Consider the following 23,805-nt stretch of genomic DNA (forward strand, 5'->3'; position numbering starts at 1 on the left):
CCGTAAGCCATGCGTGTTGTAAAAGTCAACTAAAATGCCAGGAACAATGGGCTAGTAACCCCTTTTCCTGTAAAGATTACTAAAAAGAATAAGAAGAAAATTGTCAAAGTGGGAAGTCTGAATGTGCGTGGATGTTGTGCAAATGATAAGAAAGAGATGATTGTGGATGTTATGAATGAGAAGAAGCTGGATGTCCTGGCTTTAAGTGAAACAAAGCTGAAGGGGGTGGGAGAGTTTCAATGGAGAGGAATAAATGGGATTAGGTCAGGTGTTTCAAATAGAGTTAGAGCTAAAGAAGGAGTAGCAATAATGTTGAAGGATAAGCTATGGCAGGAAAAGAGGGACTGTAAATGTATTCAAGGATTATGTGGAGTAAAATAAAGATTGGATGTGAAAAGTGGGTTATAATAAGCATGTATGCACCTGGAGAAGAGAGAAGTGTAGAGGAGAGAGAGAGATTTTGGGAAATGTTGAGTGAATGCGTGGGGAGTTTTGAATCAAGTGTGAGAGTAATGGTGGTTGGGGATTTCAATGCTAAAGTGGGTAAAAATGTTATGGAGGGAATAGTAGGTAAATTTGGGGTGCCAGGGGTAAATGTAAATGGGGAGCCTTTAATTGAGCTATGTGTAGAAAGAGATTTGGTAATAAGTAATACATATTTTATGAAAAACAGGATAAATAAATATACAAGGTAAGATGTAGCACGTAATGAAAGTGGTTTATTAGATTATGTATTGGTGGATAAAAAGTTGATGGGTAGGCTCCAGGATGTACATGTTTATAGAGGGACAACTGATATATCGGATAATTATTTAGTTTTAGCTACAGTTAGAGTAAGAGGTAGATGGGAAAAGAGGAAGGTGGCAACAACAAGTAGGAGGGAGGTGAAAGTGTAGACAACTGATATATCGGATAATTATTTAGTTTTAGCTACAGTTAGAGTAAGAGGTAGATGGGAAAAGAGGAAGGTGGCAACAACAAGTAGGAGGGAGGTGAAAGTGTATAAACTAAGGGAGGAGGAAGTTCGGATGGGATATAAGCGACTATTGGCAGAAAGGTGGGCTAGTGCAAAGGATCGTAGTGGGGGGGTTGAAGAGGGTTGGAATAGTTTTAAAAATGCAGTATTAGAATGTGGGGCAGAAGTTTGTGGTTATAGGAGGGTGGGGGAAGGAGGAAAGAGGAATGACTGGTGGAATGATGAAGTAAAGGGTGTGATAAAAGAGAAAAAGGTAGCTTACGAGGGGTTTTTACAAAGCAGAAGTGTTATAAGTAGAGCAGAGTATATGGAGAGTAAAAGAAAGGTGAAGAGAGTGGTGAGAGAGTGCAAAAGGAGAGCAGATGAAAGAGTGGGAGAGGCACTGTCAAGAAATTTTAATGAAAATAAGAAAAAAATTTTGGAGTGAGTTAAACAAGTTAAGAAAGCCTAGGGAAAGTATGGATTTGTCAGTTAAAAACAGAGTAGGGGAGTTAGTAGATGGGGAGAGGGAGATATTAGGTAGATGGCGAGAATATTTTGAGGAACTTTTAAATGTTGAGGAAGAAAGGGAGGCGGTAATTTCATGCACTGGCCAGGGAGGTATACCATCTTTTAGGAGTGAAGAAGAGCAGAATGTAAGTGTGGTGGAGGTACGTGAGGCATTACGTAGAATGAAAGGGGTAAAGCAGCTGGAACTGATGGGATCATGACAGAAATGTTAAAAGCAGGGGGGGATATAGTGTTGGAGTGGTTGGTACTTTTGTTTAATAAATGTATGAAAGAGGGGAAGGTACCTAGGGATTGGCAGAGAGCATGTATAGTCCCTTTATATAAAGAGAAAGGGGACAAAAGAGATTGCAAAAATTATAGAGGAATAAGTTTACTCAGTATACCAGGAAAAGTATACGGTAGGGTTATAATTGAAAGAATTAGAGGTAAGACAGAATGTAGGATTGTGGATGAGCAGGGAGGCTTCAGAGTGGGTAGGGGATGTGTAGATCAACTGTTTACATTGAAGCATATATGTGAACAGTATTTAGATAAAGGTAGGGAAGTTTTTATTGCATTTATGGATTTAGAAAAGGCATATGATAGAGTGGATAGAGGAGCAATGTGGCAGATGTTGCAAGTATATTGAATAGGTGGTAAGTTACTAAATGCTGTAAAGAGCTTTTATGAGGATAGTGAGGCTCAGGTTAGGGTGTGTAGAAGAGAGGGAGAATACTTCCCAGTAAAAGTAGGTCTTAGACAGGGATGTGTAATGTCACCATGGTTGTTTAATATATTTATAGATGGGGTTGTAAAAGAAGTAAATGCTAGGGTGTTCGGGAGAGGGGTGGGATTAAATTATGGGGAATCAAATTCAAAATGGGAATTGACACAGTTACTTTTTGCTGATGATACTGTGCTTATGGGAGATTCTAAAGAAAAATTGCAAAGGTTAGTGGATGAGTTTGAGAATGTGTGTAAAGGTAGAAAGTTGAAAGTGAACATAGAAAAGAGTAAGGTGATGAGAGTATCAAATGATTTAGATAAAGAAAAATTGGATATCAAATTGGGGAGGAGGAGCATGGAAGAAGTGAATGTTTTCAGATACTTGGGAGTTGACGTGTCGGCGGATGGATTTAAGAAGGATGAGGTTAATCATAGAATTGATGAGGGAAAAAAGGTGAGTAGTGCGTTGAGGTATATGTGGAGTCAAAAAACGTTATCTATGGAGGCAAAGAAGGGAATGTATGAAAGTATAGTAGTACCAACACTCTTATATGGATGTGAAGATTGGGTGGTAAATGCAGCAGCGAGGAGACGGTTGGAGGCAGTGGAGATGTCCTGTCTAAGGGCAATGTGTGGTGTAAATATTATGCAGAAAATTCGGAGTGTGGAAATTAGGAGAAGGTGTGGAGTTAACCCCTTCAGGGTCCAAGGCCCAAATCTGAAGTGGTGCCCCAGTGTCCAAGAATTTAAAAAAAAAAAATTTTTTTATTTTTTCTTATGAAATGGTAGATTCTTTTTGTGAAGGTAATTATTATTATTATAATCAAAAAGAAGCGCTAAGCTGTGAAGGTAATAAAACAAAAAGTACGAAATTTGATGGAAAATTGACGAAATTATGCTCTCGCAAATTTTGATGTGTCAGCGATATTTACGAATCGGCGATTTTGCCGACTTTGACTCCCATTTTAGGCCAATTGCATTATTCCATGTTTTTTTTTTTTTTCAACAAGTCGGCCGTCTCCCACCGAGGCAGGGTGACCCAAAAAAGAAAGAAAATACCCAAAAAGAAAATACTTTCATCATCATTCAACACTTTCGCCACACTCACACATTATCACTGCTTTTGCAGAGGTGCTCAGAATACAACAGTTTAGAAGCATATACGTATAAAGATACACAACATATCCCTCCAAACTGCCAATATCCCAAACAAGTTGGCCGTCTCCCACCGAGGCAGGGTGACCCAAAAAGAAAGAAAATCCCCAAAAAGAAAATACTTTCACCATCATTCAACACTTTCACCTCACTCACACATAATCACTGTTTTTGCAGAGGTGCTCAGAACACAACAGTTTAGAAGCATATACATATAAAGATACACAACATATTCCTCCAAACTGCTAATATCCTGAACCCCTCCTTTAGAGTGCAGGCATTGTACTTCCCATTTCCAGGACTCAAGTCCGACTATATGAAAATAACCGGTTTCCCTGAATCCCTTCACTAAATATTACCCTGCTCACACTCCAACAGATCGTCAGGTCCCAAGTACCATTCGTCTCCATTCACTCCTATCTAACACGCTCACGCACGCTTGCTGTTTTTTAAAAAAGAGTATTGATATAGAAAAAAATTCACTCCTATATGTACATTGCTTTGAGCAAAATAATGATATTTTTTGAAGACAGTGTTAAAAAACTGGAGCAGAAATAGTACCAGTATATTAGGTTAGCGATATATGAAAAAAGTTTTAATTTTTCTAAAATTTCAATGGTTGACAAGCTTTAGGAAACATTCACTGTACATTATGATCATACCTTGGCCTCTTATTTGTTTTTATTTTACACACATTTCTTAATCTGGATTACTTCTTTGTAACACCTTGATGTATCGGTGCAAAATCATTATCAATTCTTACTATTTTTGGGTTCAAGAATTATGAAATGTACACTTCATGGATATACTAGGACTTCATGGATATGCTATACTGATTATGTTTGTTATTTAGTAATGTTTCTGGGAATCTTGGACCAAGTTGCATAAATTGGAAAGGAAATAGTACAGAAATGAGAACTGTATTAAGAAACACAAGGAAATAAATATAACTGTATACTGAATATAAGTAGAAGTTTGTAAGATTTTTATATCATCTTGTTTGTTCATGAGACAAGCAGTCTTACCAGATTGCATAACTATTTAAACACACTTTCATTTCACTCCTGTGACAAAACAGTGTATCCTCTAAATAGTTATTGTTTGTAAACATACCGAGTGTTTTTTAATATATGTATATATGCTTCACGTATTGAACAGATTGGTTGTTTTAATCATCTGGCATTTTTTGCTTCTAGATAAGCTTTATAACTGACACATTTTTCAGGGTGTGTTACAAGAAGTTGAATCAGATGTATTTGTACTTGTTGAAGGAGAAGAACTTGGTGACAAAGGTCATGTTGCAACAGCAGGTGTATCTCAGCCTGATATAGCTCCTCCAGCAATAGAGGAGGATGAAGCTGAGAGTGTTATGGCTTCAGCACAAGATCAAAGAGAAGAGGAACTTCAGGTAAGGAATTCATAAGGTTTTAGCTAAGAGATTACATGGGAAATTGTATAAATTGACTACTGCAGTTATAGTTTAATGTGAGCTATGTGTACATTTTCCAGTACTTACTTATTACATGAAGACTACTAGTTGTAAATTTAAGAATAATTATCATATTTGAAAATGATTGTTTGAAGCCCTATTTTGGTAGACTGATGTAGACTGACAAGTAATAATTCAAGGACAATTCAAGCAAGAAGAACCTTTATTTTATAACTTTTCACCCACAGATAAACCTCCACTGTGGAATAGCCTTATAAAATAGAAGTTCTCCATGTTTAAAGTATCTGAATTACTAATACTTATTAGTTAAGGGGGCAAAAATTACTTTTCAATGTCCATATTGTACATTCTGACATTTTATACTTGGACTTGTGTATTGAATCATTTATCAATAATTAAAAAAAATTTTGCAGGTGTTCTGGACGTACATTGTTGGAATGTTGACGAACCTAGACTCCCTTCCCCTTGAACGTATACATGCTATGCTGAAAATGTTTGTTCAGGGATCTGTTGAATGTAGTCCTCAAGAACTTCGAGCCTTTCTTGATCGCAAAGTCCGTCAACACCATCTTATTTTTACTAATGGCCTGTATAAGTTACCTAAGAATTAAAAAAATATTTTTTGAATGTTTAATGTGTGTGATCAATTCTTTATTTTTACCATCTGCCATTTCCAGCTAAAACAAGTAGATATAAAATAAGAAAACATATTCATCATCGGTTGTTCCCTAGCTTCCTTTAAAGAGCACACATGCCACAGTCCAATGAAGATTCACTGAACTTCATCATACTCATCCAACACTAAGAGTGCAGACACCACTTCCAGATTCCAAAATTCTAGTTCGACTGTATAGTTTCCTGGAATCCCATCCAAGATATTGCCATACACTAACAACACCTCATATTCCACTCTAAAATATTGCGCGCGCGCACACGCACACACACACACACACACACGTTGAACAAGGATTATTTGGTAGGTTTGACAGCGGGGAGTAAATGATACGTCTTCGGAGGCTTCTTACTTTATTGTTAAGTCGTGGTGGGTACACAGGCTTGTGTGTTGTGCCCATGGCCCGGGAAAGCCATGCCCACGAGAGAGAGCTAGGTGTAGGCCTTGTGTCTTCCTGCTAGGCCGCTGTGAGAGCGAGGCAAGGGCAGGCAGGCTGAAGTGGCAATGCCTATAGGTGGCAGCACCAGCATGGTGCGAAATATGAACTAAGCTGGCAGACAGCATGAACTGTCTGTGCAGACAGTACAGGCTGTCTACATACGCTCGGCCACCTACCTCGCGTCGTCCCGACGCGACAATACTGGTGGTAAAAGAAACTCGGTCTCTCTCTCGTAGGAACAGGGCACAGAACACAAAATAAAAATATATATATACATATGGACATGGGAAAAAAAACTTCCTATAGGGAGGGAAGAAAAAACATGTGGGGTGTGCTAAACATCGTGGTCAAGGGCAATGAGCATCAAAGTGCATCACTGCACGCCTTCCTGCATCTGGACAGATACTGCAACACAGGAGACATCGCTGCGGCTGAGCTGTGACGTAACAGGTTACGGTCTCCTCTGGAACAGTGAAGCACACATCGTAGGAGTCGCAGCAGGTTTTCACTCAACCTGGGGCACGACATGCTGGTGCCCTCGAGTGAGGCGCCCACAAAACTCGGCAACTGGGCAGGACTTCTGGCAAGCGACTCAGGAGGACACTTCTCGACTGGTACTGTCACTGGGCTGTCACTGCCGGCGAGCGTGGAGCGAGTTGTGGAGGGAATCGTGGCAGAGATGACTGGGCGAAACATCTGGGAGTCGTAACATCATACACCAGACTGCAGTGAAAGAGCTAGCAGTCAAAGTGACATCTTCTTTGTGCAGGCTGCTTACTGAAGCTTGTGACACGAGGCTGACACAGCGCCTGCCGACAGTAGCTAACTGCGGCTTGGCGAGTGTCATTCTCTCGGCAGTTGGAGTTATAGCAGAGGTTAGTCTAAGCGTCCCCAGACTTGTTTCTCTACATATAACTGCACTCTGAAGGTCTGGAGGTGAAGTGAAACAAATATCGATGGGAATCGTAGCAGGTACGATTCTGCAGAACATCACGAGCGACGAGCATAAGAGCTTTCTGTACAAGAGGGCTCGGTCACTCGGGGGCTGACTTGACATCAGCTGTCAAATGTACTGGTCACACGGGTGACTTAGCACAGTGGTGCTACTCAGGTCTGGCTCAGACCTCACTGGACACACGGAAACTACACACCCGCGGTACATACGGTACACTAACATGTGAGAACACTGACTGAGAGGAATTATTTTACACGACATATATCTTCTCTCAGTCTTCTCGACAATACTGAAATAATTACAGAACACTCAATGGTGACATCATGTGATGTCAGGCGTGATGTCGCGAGGTGACGTCAGCAGACATCTCGAGGTGACGTCAGGCAGACATTGTGACATCATGAAGTCGGGCAGCATCGTGGGTGACGTCGATGTGATGCAAGCAGCAGACCACAGCATGAGGCCTGGGATATCTGGTAACTCACGTGGCCTGTAGATCCACGTGACATTGCCCACAGCCACGTGGCGTCGTGATCCACGTGGTGTCGTGATCTACGTGGCATGCTGATCCATGTAGCTTCGAGTGGCCTCGGGCACTCGGATACACAGCTCTGGCAATGAATTCACACGAAAAACAGCAGAGAACACAGCAGAGGGAGTGAGCAGTGGTGAGTGGTGTATGGTAGGCTGGTGAGGTGTGAGAGTACAGCAGGGCGAGGCAAGGAGCGGCCACTTCCTCCTCCCACAAACACGTGGAGAACTCACACTGGACGCAGAAATCGCCACAAAACTCACCTCTGGCTTGCTGAAACGGCTGTGCTGAGCTGAACAACAACAGCAGCAGCAACATACAAGTGACGCTGAACACGTGACTTGGGAAACAGCGTGGGACGTAGTAGTGGGGGGTCACTGGGACGCCACTTACAATTCTCGGAGAATTTTGGCAAATTTCGGCCTGGATCCTGCTTGTACCTGTGTCTGGATGCTCAAACGTGCAGACACGACATCAGGATAACTCGTTGAGAGACGGATGCTTCTTGCATGGGATGATGAAGTGAAGATGACTTCATTCCTTCCTTCCTCTCTCAGGGTAAACACAACTGCTGCGACCACCGCTGCTACCAATGTTGAACAAGGATTATTTGGTAGGTTTGACAGCGGGGAGTAAATGATACGTCTTCGGAGGCTTCTTACTTTATTGTTAAGTCGTGGTGGGTACACAGGCTTGTGTGTTGTGCCCATGGCCTGGGAGGGCCATGCCCATGAGAGAGAGCTAGGTGTAGGCCTTGTGTCTTCCTGCTAGGCTGCTGTGAGAGTGAGAGCGAGGCAAGGGCAGGCAGGCTGAAGTGGCAACGCCTATAGGTGGCAGCACCAGCATGGCGCAAAATATGAACTAAGCTGGCAGACAGCATGGGCTGTCTGTGCAGACAGTACAGGCTGTCTACACACACACACACACACACACACACACATATATATATATATATATATATACTGTATGTTTAGGGTCTCTACATATCAATACCTTATTTGCTCTAACCATTCCTCAGATGTTCCCTACAACTTTATCCACCTCAGATTTATATACCCTTTTAAGGGAGGGGCAAGCCTTTTTTCAGTGATCAGGACATTAAAATTGAAAAATTAGGGAAAAAAAATGTTTTCTTACTGAAAAATAGTACAAAATTTTGGCAACATTTTGATGTAATCAGCTTGTTCCTATCATATTTCTAAGTATGTTTTTCATTAAATGTATTTTTTTTTTGTTCTGCTGTCAGCAAAAATACATGTTGGCAATTAGCAGTTTTTTTTTTTCCCTCCCAAAATTACGATTTTTATGATTATTTCATTGTAAATACTCTACATGGCAACTTGTGTGCTGGCTAGTGTATGGAGACCAGACAGTAAGTCCCTCAGCAGCCAGCAGGCTGTAAAGAAGGCAGGAAGGGTGTAGCACGCTGAAAATTGGCATGCCACTTCCCTAGAGTTTCACACACACACAAAAATAAAAAAAACTCAGTAGTAAGTTATTGACATTGTAATCCCTCTCCTGTGATAAGTATTCATTGGATTGTCATGATTTTTGCAGACGTTATTAATATGATGGTTCTACAAACACCCAGGGAGGATTTGTCATATTGTGAACAGCTTTTTGTTAATGATTTTTTCCTCAAAAAAAAAAAAAAACTACAACATTTTTTTTATGGAATCTACTGACATTATCACTAAACTGTTCTGTGTCATCATTAATCTAGTCTTTATCTTTCATCTGATGTCAACTAGAGCATTGTACATCTTCACAATTTAGTAGAAACTAGAAAGTCCTAGGACCCATAAAATTGTGCAAAAATAATTTTTTTCTACCTAACTTGAAGGCTAACAGACAAAACAAACACAGCCTATATGTTTTTTTAAGCTGCTTAATCCACTGTCACAATCCCATTGAAATCTGATAAAAAAAGAAGTTGGTGACTCTGCTCGCCCCTCCCTTAATTAACTTATATTTCTCCATTCTTTCTGTATAACTACAGTGCTGTATGACCCATGTGGGTTAAGCATTTTTTAAATATACAGTTAACTGTCAATTAAGATGGTAATTTTTTTTAACACACTGGCCATCTCCCACCAAGGTAGGGTGACTTGAATAAGAAGAAACACTTTCACCATCACTCACTCCACCATCATGTTTCTCAAAACAGTTTAAATTAACTAAAAATATGGGGAAATAAGGTTATGCTCCTCAGATCCCTAAAAATGGCAAATAATTTTTTTTAAAGCTTTGTAATTTGTCACAACTCAAAAATAATCAAGTTTTCTGTTCATTGCATTACACTTGTTGCTTGTTGATGTAGAAATTGTGGGGAGAGGGTGATGTAGCTTTATAGAGTACATGTACAAAGATAAGACAGGCAGTTCCACAACTATCACCTGCCTCCACCACAACCACAATCACCTGTAAACATCAGTAACAATACCATATATTACCAGCCATAAGATTTTTTTTACTAAATAAATTTTACCACAGTAATAGCCACCATAATATAAGTGCAAACTGTCCCTAAACATATGAAAAATGGTGAAAATAACAAAAAAAAAAAAATTCAGGTTATCAGTGTGTCCTGTTGTTATTGCTGGACTGAGGGGTTGCATTGACCCCAAGGGTCTGTGTGTCTGTCTTTCTTTGTTGGGTTTATCAGGGCCACTGATAGCATAAGCCATATCAACCCTGACTTCTCGATGGTACGAGGAAGATTTGTTGCCCAAGCTGGGTGATGAAAGAAAAGGAACAAAAGTTCCTTTGTAAATAGAGGTAGAAACTTTAAATTTCCAATTAGATCCAGTGGACCCCATGCCAGGGCCCAGCAGAGCAGAACACCCACACCCCCACCTGAGTACAGTAACCTGCTTCCCACCAAAGACTGTTAAAGAATTATCTGCAGAGCGGAAAAAATGGAACTGGTTAAAGTAAGTCGATGACCAGGTGCCCCTCTTGTAGAGTGCCTGGCAGGCAAAATAGACGAGGACAAGTGTCCCAGAGAGAATGAGGGAAATTTATCACAAATACTCAGGCAAGAAAGAGACGTCCACACCTGACGAAGGCTGATGCAGAAGACTAGCCAGAAGTCTGTGTGTCTGTCTCACTGCTATGAAATTGACTACCAGAATGCTTCTGTAAATATAATTTGTTTAATACATATTAATTTTTTAAACAAAAAATAAAATAAACTATAATTTCCCTTGCATTTTCAATAATAAAAATAAGTCAGGAGCAGAGTGTGGGAGGGATGGACGGACATCCAGATGTAAACATGGCTGACACCCCTCACACAAGTCCTTAGTTTTTTATCAAAAATGTGAGTTTAACAAGAAAACACAAATTGTAAAGTAGGTACTGTTTGCACATTATATCCAGGTTCCTCTCCTTTTTTAACCCTGATAATGCAGCTGAAGAGCAGCAGAGGGTATATAAATAGTGGTGTTAGTTTCTCTCATGGAGAGGTGCAGAACCTGTCAATCCAGTATATAAACATTACCTCCAGTATCTAGCATTTTAGCCCTAATAATGCAAAGGATATGAGTTGCTGGTATGCAGGAAATAGCTAATTTAGTAAAATCTGTTAATTAAATTTGACTCCCACAGTGGTAAAAATTAAATAGTGTTAATGCCATTGTAATGTATTACCTACCTATTATTGCATCTGTTGATAAATTTCTCTAATTCCACAGGCTATTCAGAACTCTGGCAACCTGCTTTCCATCACCTACTTTGTGATTTACCTCAGTCTTCATCAACCCATTTGCTGCTACATCAACTCCAAAGTGTCTGAATACTGTCTCTTCCAACACATCCCTTTCCATTTTGACCTCTAGTCCTTCATGAGTGAGAAAACTTTCTATGAGTGAAAAAATGCATCATCTAATAGGTATGAGAAAAACAGGTTAATTTGTTTCATAGTTACCAAAGTGAAATAGATACAGTGTTCTAGATCCATATGTACAAAAGTGTAAAATTTTTTTTGTTTTTTTTCAACAAGTCGGCCGTCTCCCACCGAGGCAGGGTGACCCAAAAAAAAGAAAGAAAATCCCCAAAAAGAAAATACTTTCATCATCATTCAACACTTTCACCACACTCACACATTATCACTGCTTTTGCAGAGGTGCTCAGAATATAACAGTTTAGAAGCATATATGTATAGAGATACACAACATATCCCTCCAAACTGCCAATATCCCAAACCCCTCCTTTAAAGTGCAGGCATTGTACTTCCCATTTCCAGGACTCAAGTCCGACTATATGAAAATAACCGGTTTCCCTGAATCCCTTCACTAAATATTACCCTGCTCACACTCCAACAGATCGTCAGGTCCCAAGTATCATTCGTCTCCATTCACTCCTATCTAACACGCTCACGCACGCTTGCTGGAAGTCCAAGCCCCTCACCCACAAAACCTCCTTTACCCCCTCTTTCCAACCCTTTCGAGGACGACCCCTACCCCTCTTTCCTGTATTATACAACACTATCCACATTTCTAATTACAGTACCTTGCCCAAAACTAATAGCGCATGTTCTGATGGTAACTTGATGCTATACAATACTATACTCAACTTGCCTTTAGGAATTTGAGACATTAAGCTAGCATAGTATACAGTACTGAGTTGGATTTTATACTCTCTTTTGAAAATTTTACTTGTCTCATGTGAACAGTAATAATTTCAGACTGATTCTCCCTAGATTTCTCTACAGTAAATAAAAAGTTGCAGTATGGCTGTGAGCTAATACATAAAAAAAAAAAAGAGGCACATATAGCAAGAGGTCTTTTATTATTACAATTTTTCAGCTACAAAAGGCTTTGATAAATTACCTTGCAGGTGAAACATCATGATAAAAAAAAATCTCCTTGGCAATAAAATATAATTAATGCCACTTCTCATAAATGGTCTTACTAGAAAAAACTTTTCATAAGAAATAGTTATAGTTTTAAACATTTATCTTTGCCTAAGAGGCTAGTGATAAAGGTGGTAGTGATGGTGATGCAGGGCTCCCTAATACTTGAATCCATTACTGTACTGGAAGGTATAGCCTTGTTTCTGCTTATAGAGTTTATTTGTGTTCCAGAAGGTAGTACCTCACCTCTGCTTGTAGAGTCTGTTGATATTCTGGAAGGTAGTACCTCACCTCTGCTTGTAGAGTCTGTTGATATCCTGGAAGGCAGTGCTTCACCTCCGCTTATAATTGTTACGCAACATGTTGCCATGAGTGTTGTAATACCAGTGGTTAAAGTGGAAGGGATGTGGCCAGCCAGTGTGTTTTTGTAACTGATAGTCCCTTGTAATGTGATTGCTATTTTCACTATAATCTTGACTGTTAAATTGGCCTAAACCTTCATCATTAAATTGGTCTAATCCTTCATCATTAAATTGCTTTAAACCTTGATCATTCAGTTGGTCTGAATCTTGATCATTAAATTGGTCTAAACCTTGATCATTAAATTGGTCCAAACCTTCATCATTAAACTGGTTTAAACCTTGATTATTAAATTGGTTTAAGTCTGGATTTCTGCCTTCAGGTAAAACTGTAGTGACAGGTTCATTTAAAGTAGGACCTTCACCTAAATCAGAACCTTGGTTATCACCTTCACCTAAACCTTGGTTGTCAACACTGTTTCCTACATCTTGAGTGGTATTATTATCTTGTTGCCCATTGTCAGGAGGTGCATCCTCTCCTCCAAACAGGGAATCCTTCGTGTAAGGACTAGAGATGTACGCATTCACTGAAAAAGAGTTAAAACTGAATAGGTGAAGTTGCACATTTAAGTGTGTACTACATCCTAAATAGTTATTAAGTCTCATGGTATACATGTTAAAGGCTGGAGCTAGCTGCAGTGTTCAAGTGTTTTTGTTGAATTCGCCGATCATCTCTTGAATACAGTGTGTAAAATCTGTTGGTCAGTTGTTATAAATGTGGTGTTAAATGTAAAGTGAAAAATTTCATACAATCAAAACAGCCCTATTAGGTTCATTTTCATCTTATTTTTGGTATTTGAACCTTATATGTGACTGCTCTCTGAGAGTCCTATCTTCAGTGCTGATTCTCTTTATAATGTCTTAGATGAAACTGATGTATTGCAGTAACTTAGACTTTTCCTTGGCACTTGCCTACCCCTGCACATTCCTTTTTCTACCATTTAGCATTGTAGGACTCATTTGGGTTTAGCACTTTCTTGTGAATATAACGATACAGAAACTGTATATGTAATTTGTTATTAAAAGCAATAAAGAATTTTGTATGTGGAAAATAATTCTCAGGCTAGCATATGTAGGAGAGGGGAGATCATTTTCTAATAAAAATAGGTGATACACAGTGATGGGTAATGTCACCCTGATTATTCAATATATTTATAGATAGGATCATAAAAGAAGTAAATGCTATGGTTTTGGGGGAATGTGTAGGATTAAAGGATAATGAATCTGGTACAAAGTGGGAATTGTCATAGTTGCTTCTTGCCAAGGACACAGTTCTTTTAGGAGTTTCTGAAGAGAAGTTACAAAAGTTAATGGATGAGTGTTGGTGAAGAGTGTGTACAGGAAAGAAATTAAAGAGGAAAGTGAGAAGAGTAATGTAAAATTGGAAGGAAGAAGCATGTACGAAGCGATTGCATTTAGCTATTTGGGAGTGAATTCATTAGCAGATGGGTCTATGAAAGACAAGGTGAACCATAGAATAGATGAAGTGAAAAAAGGTAGGTAGAGTGTTATTAACCCCTTCAGGGTCCAAGGCCCAAATCTGAAGTGGTGCCCCAGTGTCCAAGAATTTAAAAAAAAAAAATTTGTTATTTTTTCTTATGAAATGGTAGAGAATCTTTTTGTGAAGGTAATAAAACAAAAAGTACAAAATTTGATGGAAAATTGACGAAATTATGCTCTCGCGAATTTTGATGTGTCAGCGATATTTACGAATCGGCGATTTTGCCGACTTTGACTCCCATTTTAGGCCAATTACATTATTCCAGTCAACCAAATTCTTAGCTATTTCACTAGTATTACTTCTATTCTATCGATTGAGCACGAGAAATCGCCAAGTCAACTGTTTCAACTACAAATTAAAGTGATAGGAAATTGTTAATTTGGCCAATTTAACACAAAGTTCAAAATATTCCAATTTCAAAATAGGGTCCAGAATAAACAATGTAGGTATTCTTGGAACTAAACTAACATTTCCTCTGTTCATTAGTTACGTTTTGAGGCTTTACAAATAAATTTCCTTTTGATTTTTTATTCACATAATGAATTTTTATTCACACCAAAAAATAGAAGATTTACTGTTATGCAATACTGTAATAATTGTATAAATATCATCACCATATTTGTGAATGCATATTAGACCCACCAGCTGGTGTGTATTAGACGTGTGAGGTCGTTTGTTTACTCTTGAATATCGGCAAAAATTTAACATTTCTGCTACTTTGAGCTCAGTTTCAAGCCATTTCCAGTGCTAAAACCAATCAAAATCATCTCTATTTCTGTAATATGTCTTCCATTCTATCAAATGAGACCAAGAAATCGCAAATACAACTATAAAAAACATACGAAAAAACACTGCAAAGTCGCTGTTTTAATCGAAAAATCATGATTTCAGTTTTTTCTCTCATTATACAGTGTGCTGCAGGATCTGTTTTATGTGGTGCACACATACCACATAGCTGTATTCTCTCATATCTAGGCCCAAATGTACCACTCACAGTTTATCAGAGTGAGCTGAGCTTATAACGTAGATCTACGGTTTGGACCCTGAACGTAAAGCCGTAGATCTACGGGACGGACCCTGAAAGGGTTAAAGTGTCTGTGGACAGAAAGAAATTTATGGAATCAAAAGAGGAATGTACCAAGAGTATAATAATACTAAGCCTCTTATGTGGGTATGAATGTGGGTATGAAGCATCTGACTCAAACATGATATTTCCACTGCCTCTTTTGAAGGCAGTGGAAATATAATGTTTGAGAGCAATGTGTGGTGTAAATATACAAAGAATCTGGAGCATAGAAATTAGATGGTGTTTGGTTACAGAAAGTATTATTCAAAGGGCAAGAAGAATGGCTGTTAAAATGGCTTGGGCATTTAGAGATGGTGGAGCAGGATAGGATGACCAAGAGAGTATAAATCTAGGGTGGAAAAGACAGATGGGGTTGTCTTAGGAAGGGTTGCAAGGTGGGAGGGTGTGAAAGAAGTTTCAAATGATAGGGGCATGAGCATCTAGAAGGCATGTGTGGGTGTGTTAGATTGGGGTGAGGGAAGCAATTGGGTTTTAAGGATTTGATGTGCTGTTGGAGTTTGAACAAGCTAACATTTAGGGAAACAGGTTACCCAGACTCTACCATCCCCCTCCCCTGAAGGCAGGGGAGGGGAATGGTAGAGTTTGGAGGATCATTTACATTGTGATATCTGCACACTTCTGACAGGGCAATTATTAAATGAATGATGATAAATGTTTCCTCTTTGGGATCACCCCGCCTTGGTGGGAGACAATCAATATGGTCAAAAAAAAAAAATCCTATATGATACACATACTGTATTGGTTTTAACCCTTTCAGGGTTTCCGACGTACTAGTATGGCTTACGCACCAGGGTTATTGACATACATATGCGTAAATTCTAGCGCCTTCAAATCTAGCGAGAGAAAGCTGGTAGGCCTACATTTGAAAGAATGGGTCTATGTGGTCAGTGTGCACAGTATTAAAAAAATCCTGCAGCACACAGTGTGTAATGAGGAAAAAAAAAACTTTGTGTTTTATATTTAAAACAGCGACTTGGCACTGTATTTTCGTATGGTATTTATGGTTGTATTCTAGTTTTCCTGGTCTCATTTTATAGAATGGAAGATATATTACAGAAATTGAGATGATTTTGACTGCTTTCACAATGAAAAGTATTTTGAAATTGAGCTCAAATTAGCAGAAATGTTTGATTTTTGCCAAAGTTCAAAAGTAAACAAACCATGCCACGCTTCCAATACACGTCAACTGGGGAGTCCGATATTATTTATACCATTTCTTCACTCGTGCAGTAGTCTGCATAAGAGTAAATCTTCTATTTTTTTTTTGTGAGACTAAAAATTCAAAATGGAAAGCAAAAGAAATGTAAGAGGGGCCTGGGGATGTGACTAATGAACAGAGGAAATGTTATTTTAGTGCCAGGAATGTCTGTCTTGTTTATTCTGGACCCTATTTGGAAATTGGCATCTTTTGAAATTTGTGTGAAATTGGCAAAATTGCTAATTTCTGACCACTTCATTGGATAACTGAAATCGGTAAATGGGTGGTTTCTTGTACTCATTCGATAGAAAAAATGGAGTTCTAGCGAAATAGTTATGAATTTTGTCGACTAGTACACTGGAATTGGCCAAAAATAGGGCTCAAATTGGGTGAAATCGCCGATGCGTAAAATCGTTGAGACCACTAACTTCGCAAGAGCATAATTCCGTAAGTTTTCCATCAAATTTTATACTTTTGGTGTCATTATGATCGGGAAAAGATTCTCTATCTTTTCATAAGAAAAAAACAAATTTTCTGAAAAATTTTCGACCCTGAGAACAAGTATAGGAGAGGGCCTCTCGATCCTGAAAGGGTTCAATTCCATGTGTTGGTACTGCATTGTATTTTCTGATGAATATAATGGTACACCATACCAACAAGTAGATAAGTAAGACACATGCAACTGGTAGGTATCTTTATTCTGAAACATATTTTGTACACAGTATTCTTTATCAGTCAGATACAGAGGTGACAAATGTGGAGACAGCAGAAGCAGTGAAGAAGAAAAGACTATTTCCTGGACTGATCACATCATCTTTACCTCTGCACTGCTTCTGCTCTCTCTATATTTCCCACCTCTGTATCTGACTGAAGAAGCCTACTGAGTAAGCAAACCATTTCAGAGTAAAGCTACTTACCTGTTGCATGTCTTACTTATCTATTAGTATTCTGCTGTTAAATACAGCAAAAAGCTGCTAAACAGGCCTATTAAATACAATGTTCTGCAAAATTTTGTGGTCTGGGGATACATTATGTGGCTTCATGCTGAATGTTGTAGTCTAGTTAAAAATGTTGTATTTTATGGTCTTATTGTAAATGGTATAATCTGTTGGTAAATTCTGGTCCAGTCCTAAATACTATAATATGATCTAGTTCTAATGTTAATTTGATTGTAGTTATGTGTTGTAGTCTGGTGTTAAATATTGTAGTCTGGTGTTAAATGTTGTAGTCTGGTGTTAAATGTTGTAGTCTGGTGTTAAATGTTGTATTCTGTTGTTAAATGTTGTACATGTATTCTGTAGTTACATGTTGTAGTTTGGTATTAAATGTTGTACTCTGTAGTTGCATGTTGTGGTCTGGTGGTAAATGTTGCCATCTGATGTTATATGTTGCCCGCTCAACCAAGCTGTGATGGATATGCAGGTGAATGGGCCACCAGTAGCAACAGCCTGGTTGACCAGGCAAACACCAGATGAGCCTGGCCCAAGGCCGGGCTCTGGGAGTAAAAAAACTCTCCAAACTCGTTAAAAGGTATCAAAAGTGGTGGTAAGTGTTGCAATCTGATGTTACATGTTGTGGTCTGGTATTTAATGTTGCAATCTGAGCTTAGATATTGTGTTCTGGCATTAAATGTTGCAGTTTGATGAAACATGTTGGGGTCTGGCATTAAATGTTGAAGTTGATGTTATTAGTTGTCTGATGTTAGGATGTTTGGCCCTTAACTTCCTCTCTTCTTCCCTCTCCACACTCTTGCTTCCTCCTTTTTTAATTGTGCTCTACCCACCTAAATGAACATTTTCCAATCCATCTTTTAATATTATAGATGAGCCTTTTAAGGCTTACATCATTAAATGCAATAATTTCCTTTTAAAATCAGTAATTGGCTAAATTCAAGTTGACACAATCTGTGCTCATTAGTGTTGGTGAAATTCACATTTTTTATCACAACTCTTTGAAAAGATAATGCTAGACAAATGATATGCACCAATGGAACTGAGGTAATTATAATGAAGTGGGAAAATATGCACACTGCTTCTGGTTAACAATGTATACTTACAGAAAAGTGATTGAGAGGCTGCAAGGATGAAGAGGTTGAGGGCGAACTTCAAGGGATCATATATTCCTAGAGCAAATTGCCCGGGTATACCTATGGTATTTCTCCGCAAAACTTTAATTGGTCCAGGGTAAACTGTTACATTTTGCAATGTTATCTGTTCATTAAAAAAAGAAAATTCTCTAAAATATCTTTTAACTGTCTCCCACCAGTCTACTATTGAATCATATTCCTTAAGAGAATTGACCAGCTGTTTAATGAAACGGAAGAGCTGACCAATGGGATCAAATGTAATGGTGGTAGAAGTCTCTTCAGCATTTGCATTCACTGGAGCTGTTGTGTTGCTCTCATTCACAACCTCTATTATAGGATAAAAGTAGTTAAAACTAAAAATCTTATCTAATATTGTTTTGTCAAAGATCGAAGTGTTAAATAGTGATGACTTTAATCTTGGCTTGAGAGGTAGTGCATCCAAGGAACTTATGATTTTCTCAGATTGTATAGTTGCATCAGAGGTGGACTGTGTAGTACTGGAAGGAGCCACATGTTTCTCTTGGTCATCACTGGGCACTGATAAGCCAAGTCCCAAAAGACACATCATTGCAGTCAGCAGATAGTGCCATGTCAAAGCCATCTTGCCACCTGAAAAAAAAATTGAGTCTGCTATCCAAAAATCTTAACTTACAATGGTATACATGTATAACATAAAAGGACTAATGCTTTTCATGAGTATTATAATTCTTGCATTGCAGGTTTCATTCATTATATTATTTCTTTATAGCATTTTCTAGGAAATTCATACAAAAAATCATAACAATATGCATATCCATACAATAGAATAAATAAATTGCAATGAAAATGCAGGTTTACATTCTATATCATTCTGTAAATAAGTTTTTCAAAAGTTCACTTTGCAGATGGTGAAGGGCTTTTGATCTGAGGAATTACAGCTGCCAGTGTCCAATCTTTTCCTTTATTAAACATGAAGAAGCTGAACCTCTCCTCATACAACAATCATTTTCTTATGCATTTATGTCTACCTGTTTCTGAACAATTAAGTACCTTGATCCATTGAATTGGAGCTATCCTCCACTTCCTTAGGTAAAACCTGATATTACCTCCCATTTCTCAATTGCTGTATGACTTTTGTGGGTTTAGGGTTTCTCCATGAATAAAATAATACATCTCATCAACAGTCCAATACCATTCGATCAGTTGTCGCCCTTCATCGCTGCTGAGTATGGGCAACTGTATTCTCCTACTTGTGTACCTGACATGACTCCAATAGACACCTCACAGAGAAACACCCAATTCACCTCACTGAAAATTGTAATTTATCAGAGAGCACACAGACTTCTCTTTTAAAAGCTTCTTCACTTCACCAGTGAGGTCACTCTAACTGCTCTCCTCTCTGAAAGTTCCTTGTTCACTGCAGATTTCCTATAACTTTTTTAACAGAAATTACATTATTGCACCAACTGTGACTTTCACTTCACACTAGAACTAACTTTCAACTCTTCTAACCCTTAATGAATGCAACTTCCTTCAAACACAGTGTTGCATGACAAATTTAGCATTTCCTTTTGAATATGTATAATCTTTCAATTTATATGAACTGACAGCTTCATTTGCAAGTTCACCAGTGAAGCTGTTATTTCCAAACTTTGCTCTGCAACAGAAAAAACTCCTGTGTAGATGTTGGGATCTGCATGCATAGGGTTCCACTCCAAACTGAATTGTTCCTTATGCTATACTTGCACTCAAACATCCAATCTTGATACTAATTGAAAGTAACTATCAAAAATAAATGCTGTAAAATTCACAAAGCAAGAACCCACCTTATAAAGGATTCCATGGATTTTGTCTGTAAAACTATTCTTACAAGCAAAGCCCATGAACAAAGATACAAATATATTATTTGGTTTAAATGATGAGGATATTCACTCATGCTTTAGAATTTTAAGCTTTGCACAACTCCCAGTGGGTTTTTGCATTGCTTCATGCATAGATTATAACAGCATCAGAACCTAGGTACACATGGCAGAGTTATATACAACTGCCAGACCACCTGTAAATTCTCTCCCTTTCTGCAAAAAAGAGGCTCTTGTTCCAGGGAGTTTGACTTCTTCATTCCCAATGAAAAGCAGGGGTGCCATAAGTATACTAAGAGATAACACAGCAAGTGTCAAGGGCCCAAGACTGTTCAGCTGCATACATAAGGGAAATTACTAATAGACCCCCAGCTGTCTTCAAAAGGGAGCTAGACAAACACCTGAAGTCAGTACCTGACCAACCGGGCTGTGGTTCATACGTTGGATTATATTTGGCCAGCAGTAACAGCCTGGTTGATCAGGCCCTGATCCATTGCGAGACCTGGTCATGGACTGGGTTACAGGGGGTTATGAACCCCACAACACCCTCCAGGTATCTTAAACAAAAGAAATCTACAGGACCCTCAGGAAAACCAACAACCACCATACATTAGGTAAAAACAACTAACTTCTAGTGGTGATAGACTGGAATAATTATAGTAACATTGGTTATAAGCTAGAACATCTAATATTGATGTACACTTGTGCACACCCACACAGAGTGAGAGGATGAGGATCAGGCAAGACTACAAAGGGATCTGGACAGGCTGCAAGCCTGATCCAGCAACTGGCTTTTGGAGTTTAACCCCACCAAGTGCAAAGTCATGAAAATTGGGGAAGGGCAAAGAACACTGCAGACAAAGTACAGTCTAGGGGGCCAAAGACTGCAAACCTCACTCAAGGAAAAGGATCTTGGGGGTGAGTATAATACCGAGCACATCTCCTGAGGTGTACATCAACCAAATAACTCCTGCAGCATATGGGCACCTGGCAAACCTAAGAATAGCGTTCTGATACCTCAGTAAGGAATTGTTCAAGACTGTACACCGTGTACACCAGGCCCATGTTGGAGTATGCAGCACCAATTTGGAACCCATACCTGGAGCTAAGGGGTATGTCCTACAAGGAGAGGTTGAGGGAAATCGACCTGACGACACTGGAGGACAGGAGGGATGGGGGAGACGTGCTAACGACATCTGAAATACTGAGAGGCATTGACAAGGTGGATAGGGACAGTTTCAGAGATGTGACAGCAACAAGGGGTCACAATTGGAAGTTGAAGACTCAGATGAGTCACAAGGATGTTAGGAAGTATTTCTTCAGTCATAGAGTTGTCAGGAAGTGGAACAGTCTGGAGAGTGATGTAGTGGAGGCAGGATCCATTCATAGCTTTAAGAAGTATGATCAAGGTCATGGAGCACCGAGGGAGTAAACCTAGTAGTGACCAGTGAAGGGGGGTGGGGCCAGGAGCTATGAATCGACCCCTGTAACCACAATTAGGTGAGTACATACACACAGTAGTATTTATTAGCACATATATACTCTGAAAGAACATGAAGTTTAAAATATTTACATGTCTGAATTAGCAATATTAATACCACAGTAGAGATAAATTAATACTTTTTTTTATATTTCAAGTGAAATTAAAATGTATTGTGAGCTGTAGAAGTAAGAAGCAACACATTGTTTACTTACAGTGGTAGAGGTAAGAAGCAACACACCAGGAACACTTGAAGCAACACACCAGGAGCACCCTTGAAGCAACTTATCAATTGTTTTCTTTCACACACTTAAGCAGTTCATCATTGGTATCTACGTAGAGTCATTGGAAAGTTTTATATCCTGGTTATATAATAATATGAATGATGAATTATCCAGTTATACAGTGGCTGTTTCACTTATATTGAGCTGTTATACACTGCATCACAAGGTATTCCTCTAGTGCTCTTTCACTCTTATGGGTTTAGCGCTTCTCCGTAAAAATAATAATAGTTATATGAAATAGACGTTTAGTAATAAAAATATTAATAATAACTGAGCATTAAGAGCAAAGTTTACTCACTGGAAAAATAAAATACATGAAGTGAATTGATGAGGTTAAGTTAGGTAAGATTAGTCAGGAAAGAAAACCTGTGTTTGATTGGTGTAATGACCTGGGTCAGTGTTTGATGACTGGTGTGATGACCTGGACCAGTGTTTGATTGGTGTAATGACCTGGGTCAGTGTTTGATGATTGGTGTGATGACCTGGACCAGTGTTTGATTGGTGTAATGACCTGGGTCAGTGTTTGATGACTGGTGTGATGACCTGGGCCAGTGTTTGATTGGTGATGACCTGGGTCAGTGTTTGATGATTGGTGTGATGACCTGGACCAGTGTTTGATTGGTGTAATGACCTGGGTCAGTGTTTGATGATTGGTGTGATGACCTGGACCAGTGTTTGATTGGTGTAATGACCTGGGTCAGTGTTTGATGATTGGTGTGATGACCTGGACCAGTGTTTGATTGGTGTAATGACCTGGGTCAGTGTTTGATGACTGGTGTGATGACCTGGACCAGTGTTTGATTGGTGTAATGACCTGGGTCAGTGTTTGATGACTGGTGTGATGACCTGGGCCAGTGTTTGATTGGTGATGACCTGGGTCAGTGTTTGATTGGTATAATGACCTGGGTCAGTGTTTGATGACTGGTGTGATGACCTGGGCCAGTGTTTGATTGGTGTGATGACCTGGGTCAGTGTTTGATTGGTGTAATGACCTGGGTCAGTGTTTGATGACTGGTGTGATGACCTGGACCAGTGTTTGATGACTGGTGTGATGACGTGGACCAGTGTTTGATGACTGGTGTGATGACCTGGACCAGTGTTTGATGACTTGTGTGATGACCTGGACCAGTGTTTGGTGACTGGTGTGATGACCTGGACCAGTGTTTGATGACTGGTGTGATGACCTGGACCAGTGTTTGATGACTGGTGTGAAGACCTGGACCAGTGTTTGATGACTGGTGTGATGACCTGGACCAGTGTTTGATGACTGGACCAGTGTTTAATGACTGGTGTGATGACCTGGACCAGTGTTTGATGACTGGTGTGATGACCTGGACCAGTGTTTGATGACTGGTGTGATGACCTGGACCAGTGTTTGATGACTGGACCAGTGTTTGATGACTGGTGTGATGAACTGGACCAGTGTTTGATGACTGGTGCGATGACCTGGACCAGTGTTTGATGACTGGTGTGATGACCTGGACCAGTGTTTGATGACTGGTGTGATGACCTGGACCAGTGTTTGATTGGTGTGATGACCTGGACCAGTGTTTGATGACTGGTGTGATGACCTGGACCAGTGTTTGATGACTGGTGTGATGACCTGGACCAGTGTTTGATGATTGGTGTGATGACCTGGACCAGTGTTTGATGACTGGTGTGATGACCTGGACCAGTGTTTGATGACTGGTGTGATGACCTGGACCAGTGTTTGATGACTGG

The 23,805-nt window shown here is 39.4% G+C and overlaps 2 protein-coding genes across 3 annotated transcripts in view; one reads left to right on the forward strand and one right to left on the reverse strand.

Annotated features, from left to right (window-relative positions):
* mr (anaphase promoting complex subunit morula) overlaps positions 1 to 11,296 on the forward strand; it is a 51,008-nt gene extending 39,712 nt beyond the window's left edge. Inside the window, exons 14-16 of one of the 2 annotated variants that reach the window (XM_070100177.1) lie at positions 4,572 to 4,754; positions 5,210 to 5,350; positions 11,091 to 11,296. In XM_070100177.1, the coding sequence (XP_069956278.1) occupies positions 4,572 to 4,754; positions 5,210 to 5,350; positions 11,091 to 11,234 (468 nt within the window). In that variant the 3' untranslated portion in view covers positions 11,235 to 11,296. Of the gene's footprint in view, positions 1 to 4,571; positions 4,755 to 5,209; positions 5,431 to 11,090 lie in introns of those variants that run through there. The other variant, XM_070100178.1, reaches the window with a different exon arrangement.
* LOC128700395 (uncharacterized) lies at positions 11,265 to 23,133 on the reverse strand. Its single transcript, XM_053793594.2, has 3 exons — positions 22,015 to 23,133; positions 18,452 to 19,090; positions 11,265 to 13,136 (listed from the first exon to the last, which is right to left on the reverse strand). The coding sequence occupies exons 2-3, from the start codon at positions 19,080 to 19,082 to the stop codon at positions 12,583 to 12,585; spliced, it is 1,185 nt and encodes a 394-aa protein (XP_053649569.2). The 5' UTR covers positions 19,083 to 19,090; positions 22,015 to 23,133; the 3' UTR covers positions 11,265 to 12,582.
* Positions 23,134 to 23,805: the final 672 nt, after the last annotated feature.

The sequence above is a fragment of the Cherax quadricarinatus genome, chromosome 71 (assembly GCF_038502225.1).
Source record: "Cherax quadricarinatus isolate ZL_2023a chromosome 71, ASM3850222v1, whole genome shotgun sequence".
NCBI classification, from domain to species: domain Eukaryota; kingdom Metazoa; phylum Arthropoda; class Malacostraca; order Decapoda; family Parastacidae; genus Cherax; species Cherax quadricarinatus.

What these genes read in the sequence shown, in the direction of transcription:
- LOC128700395 (XM_053793594.2), bottom strand. Translation starts at nt 19,082, where the DNA reads ATGGCTTTGACATGGCACTATCTGCTGACTGCAATGATGTGTCTTTTG. An exon ending in AGCCTCTCAATCACTTTTCT is followed by an intron (nt 13,137 to 18,451) that starts GTAAGTATACAT and finishes ACTCTTTTTCAG; the next exon opens with TGAATGCGTACATCTCTAGT.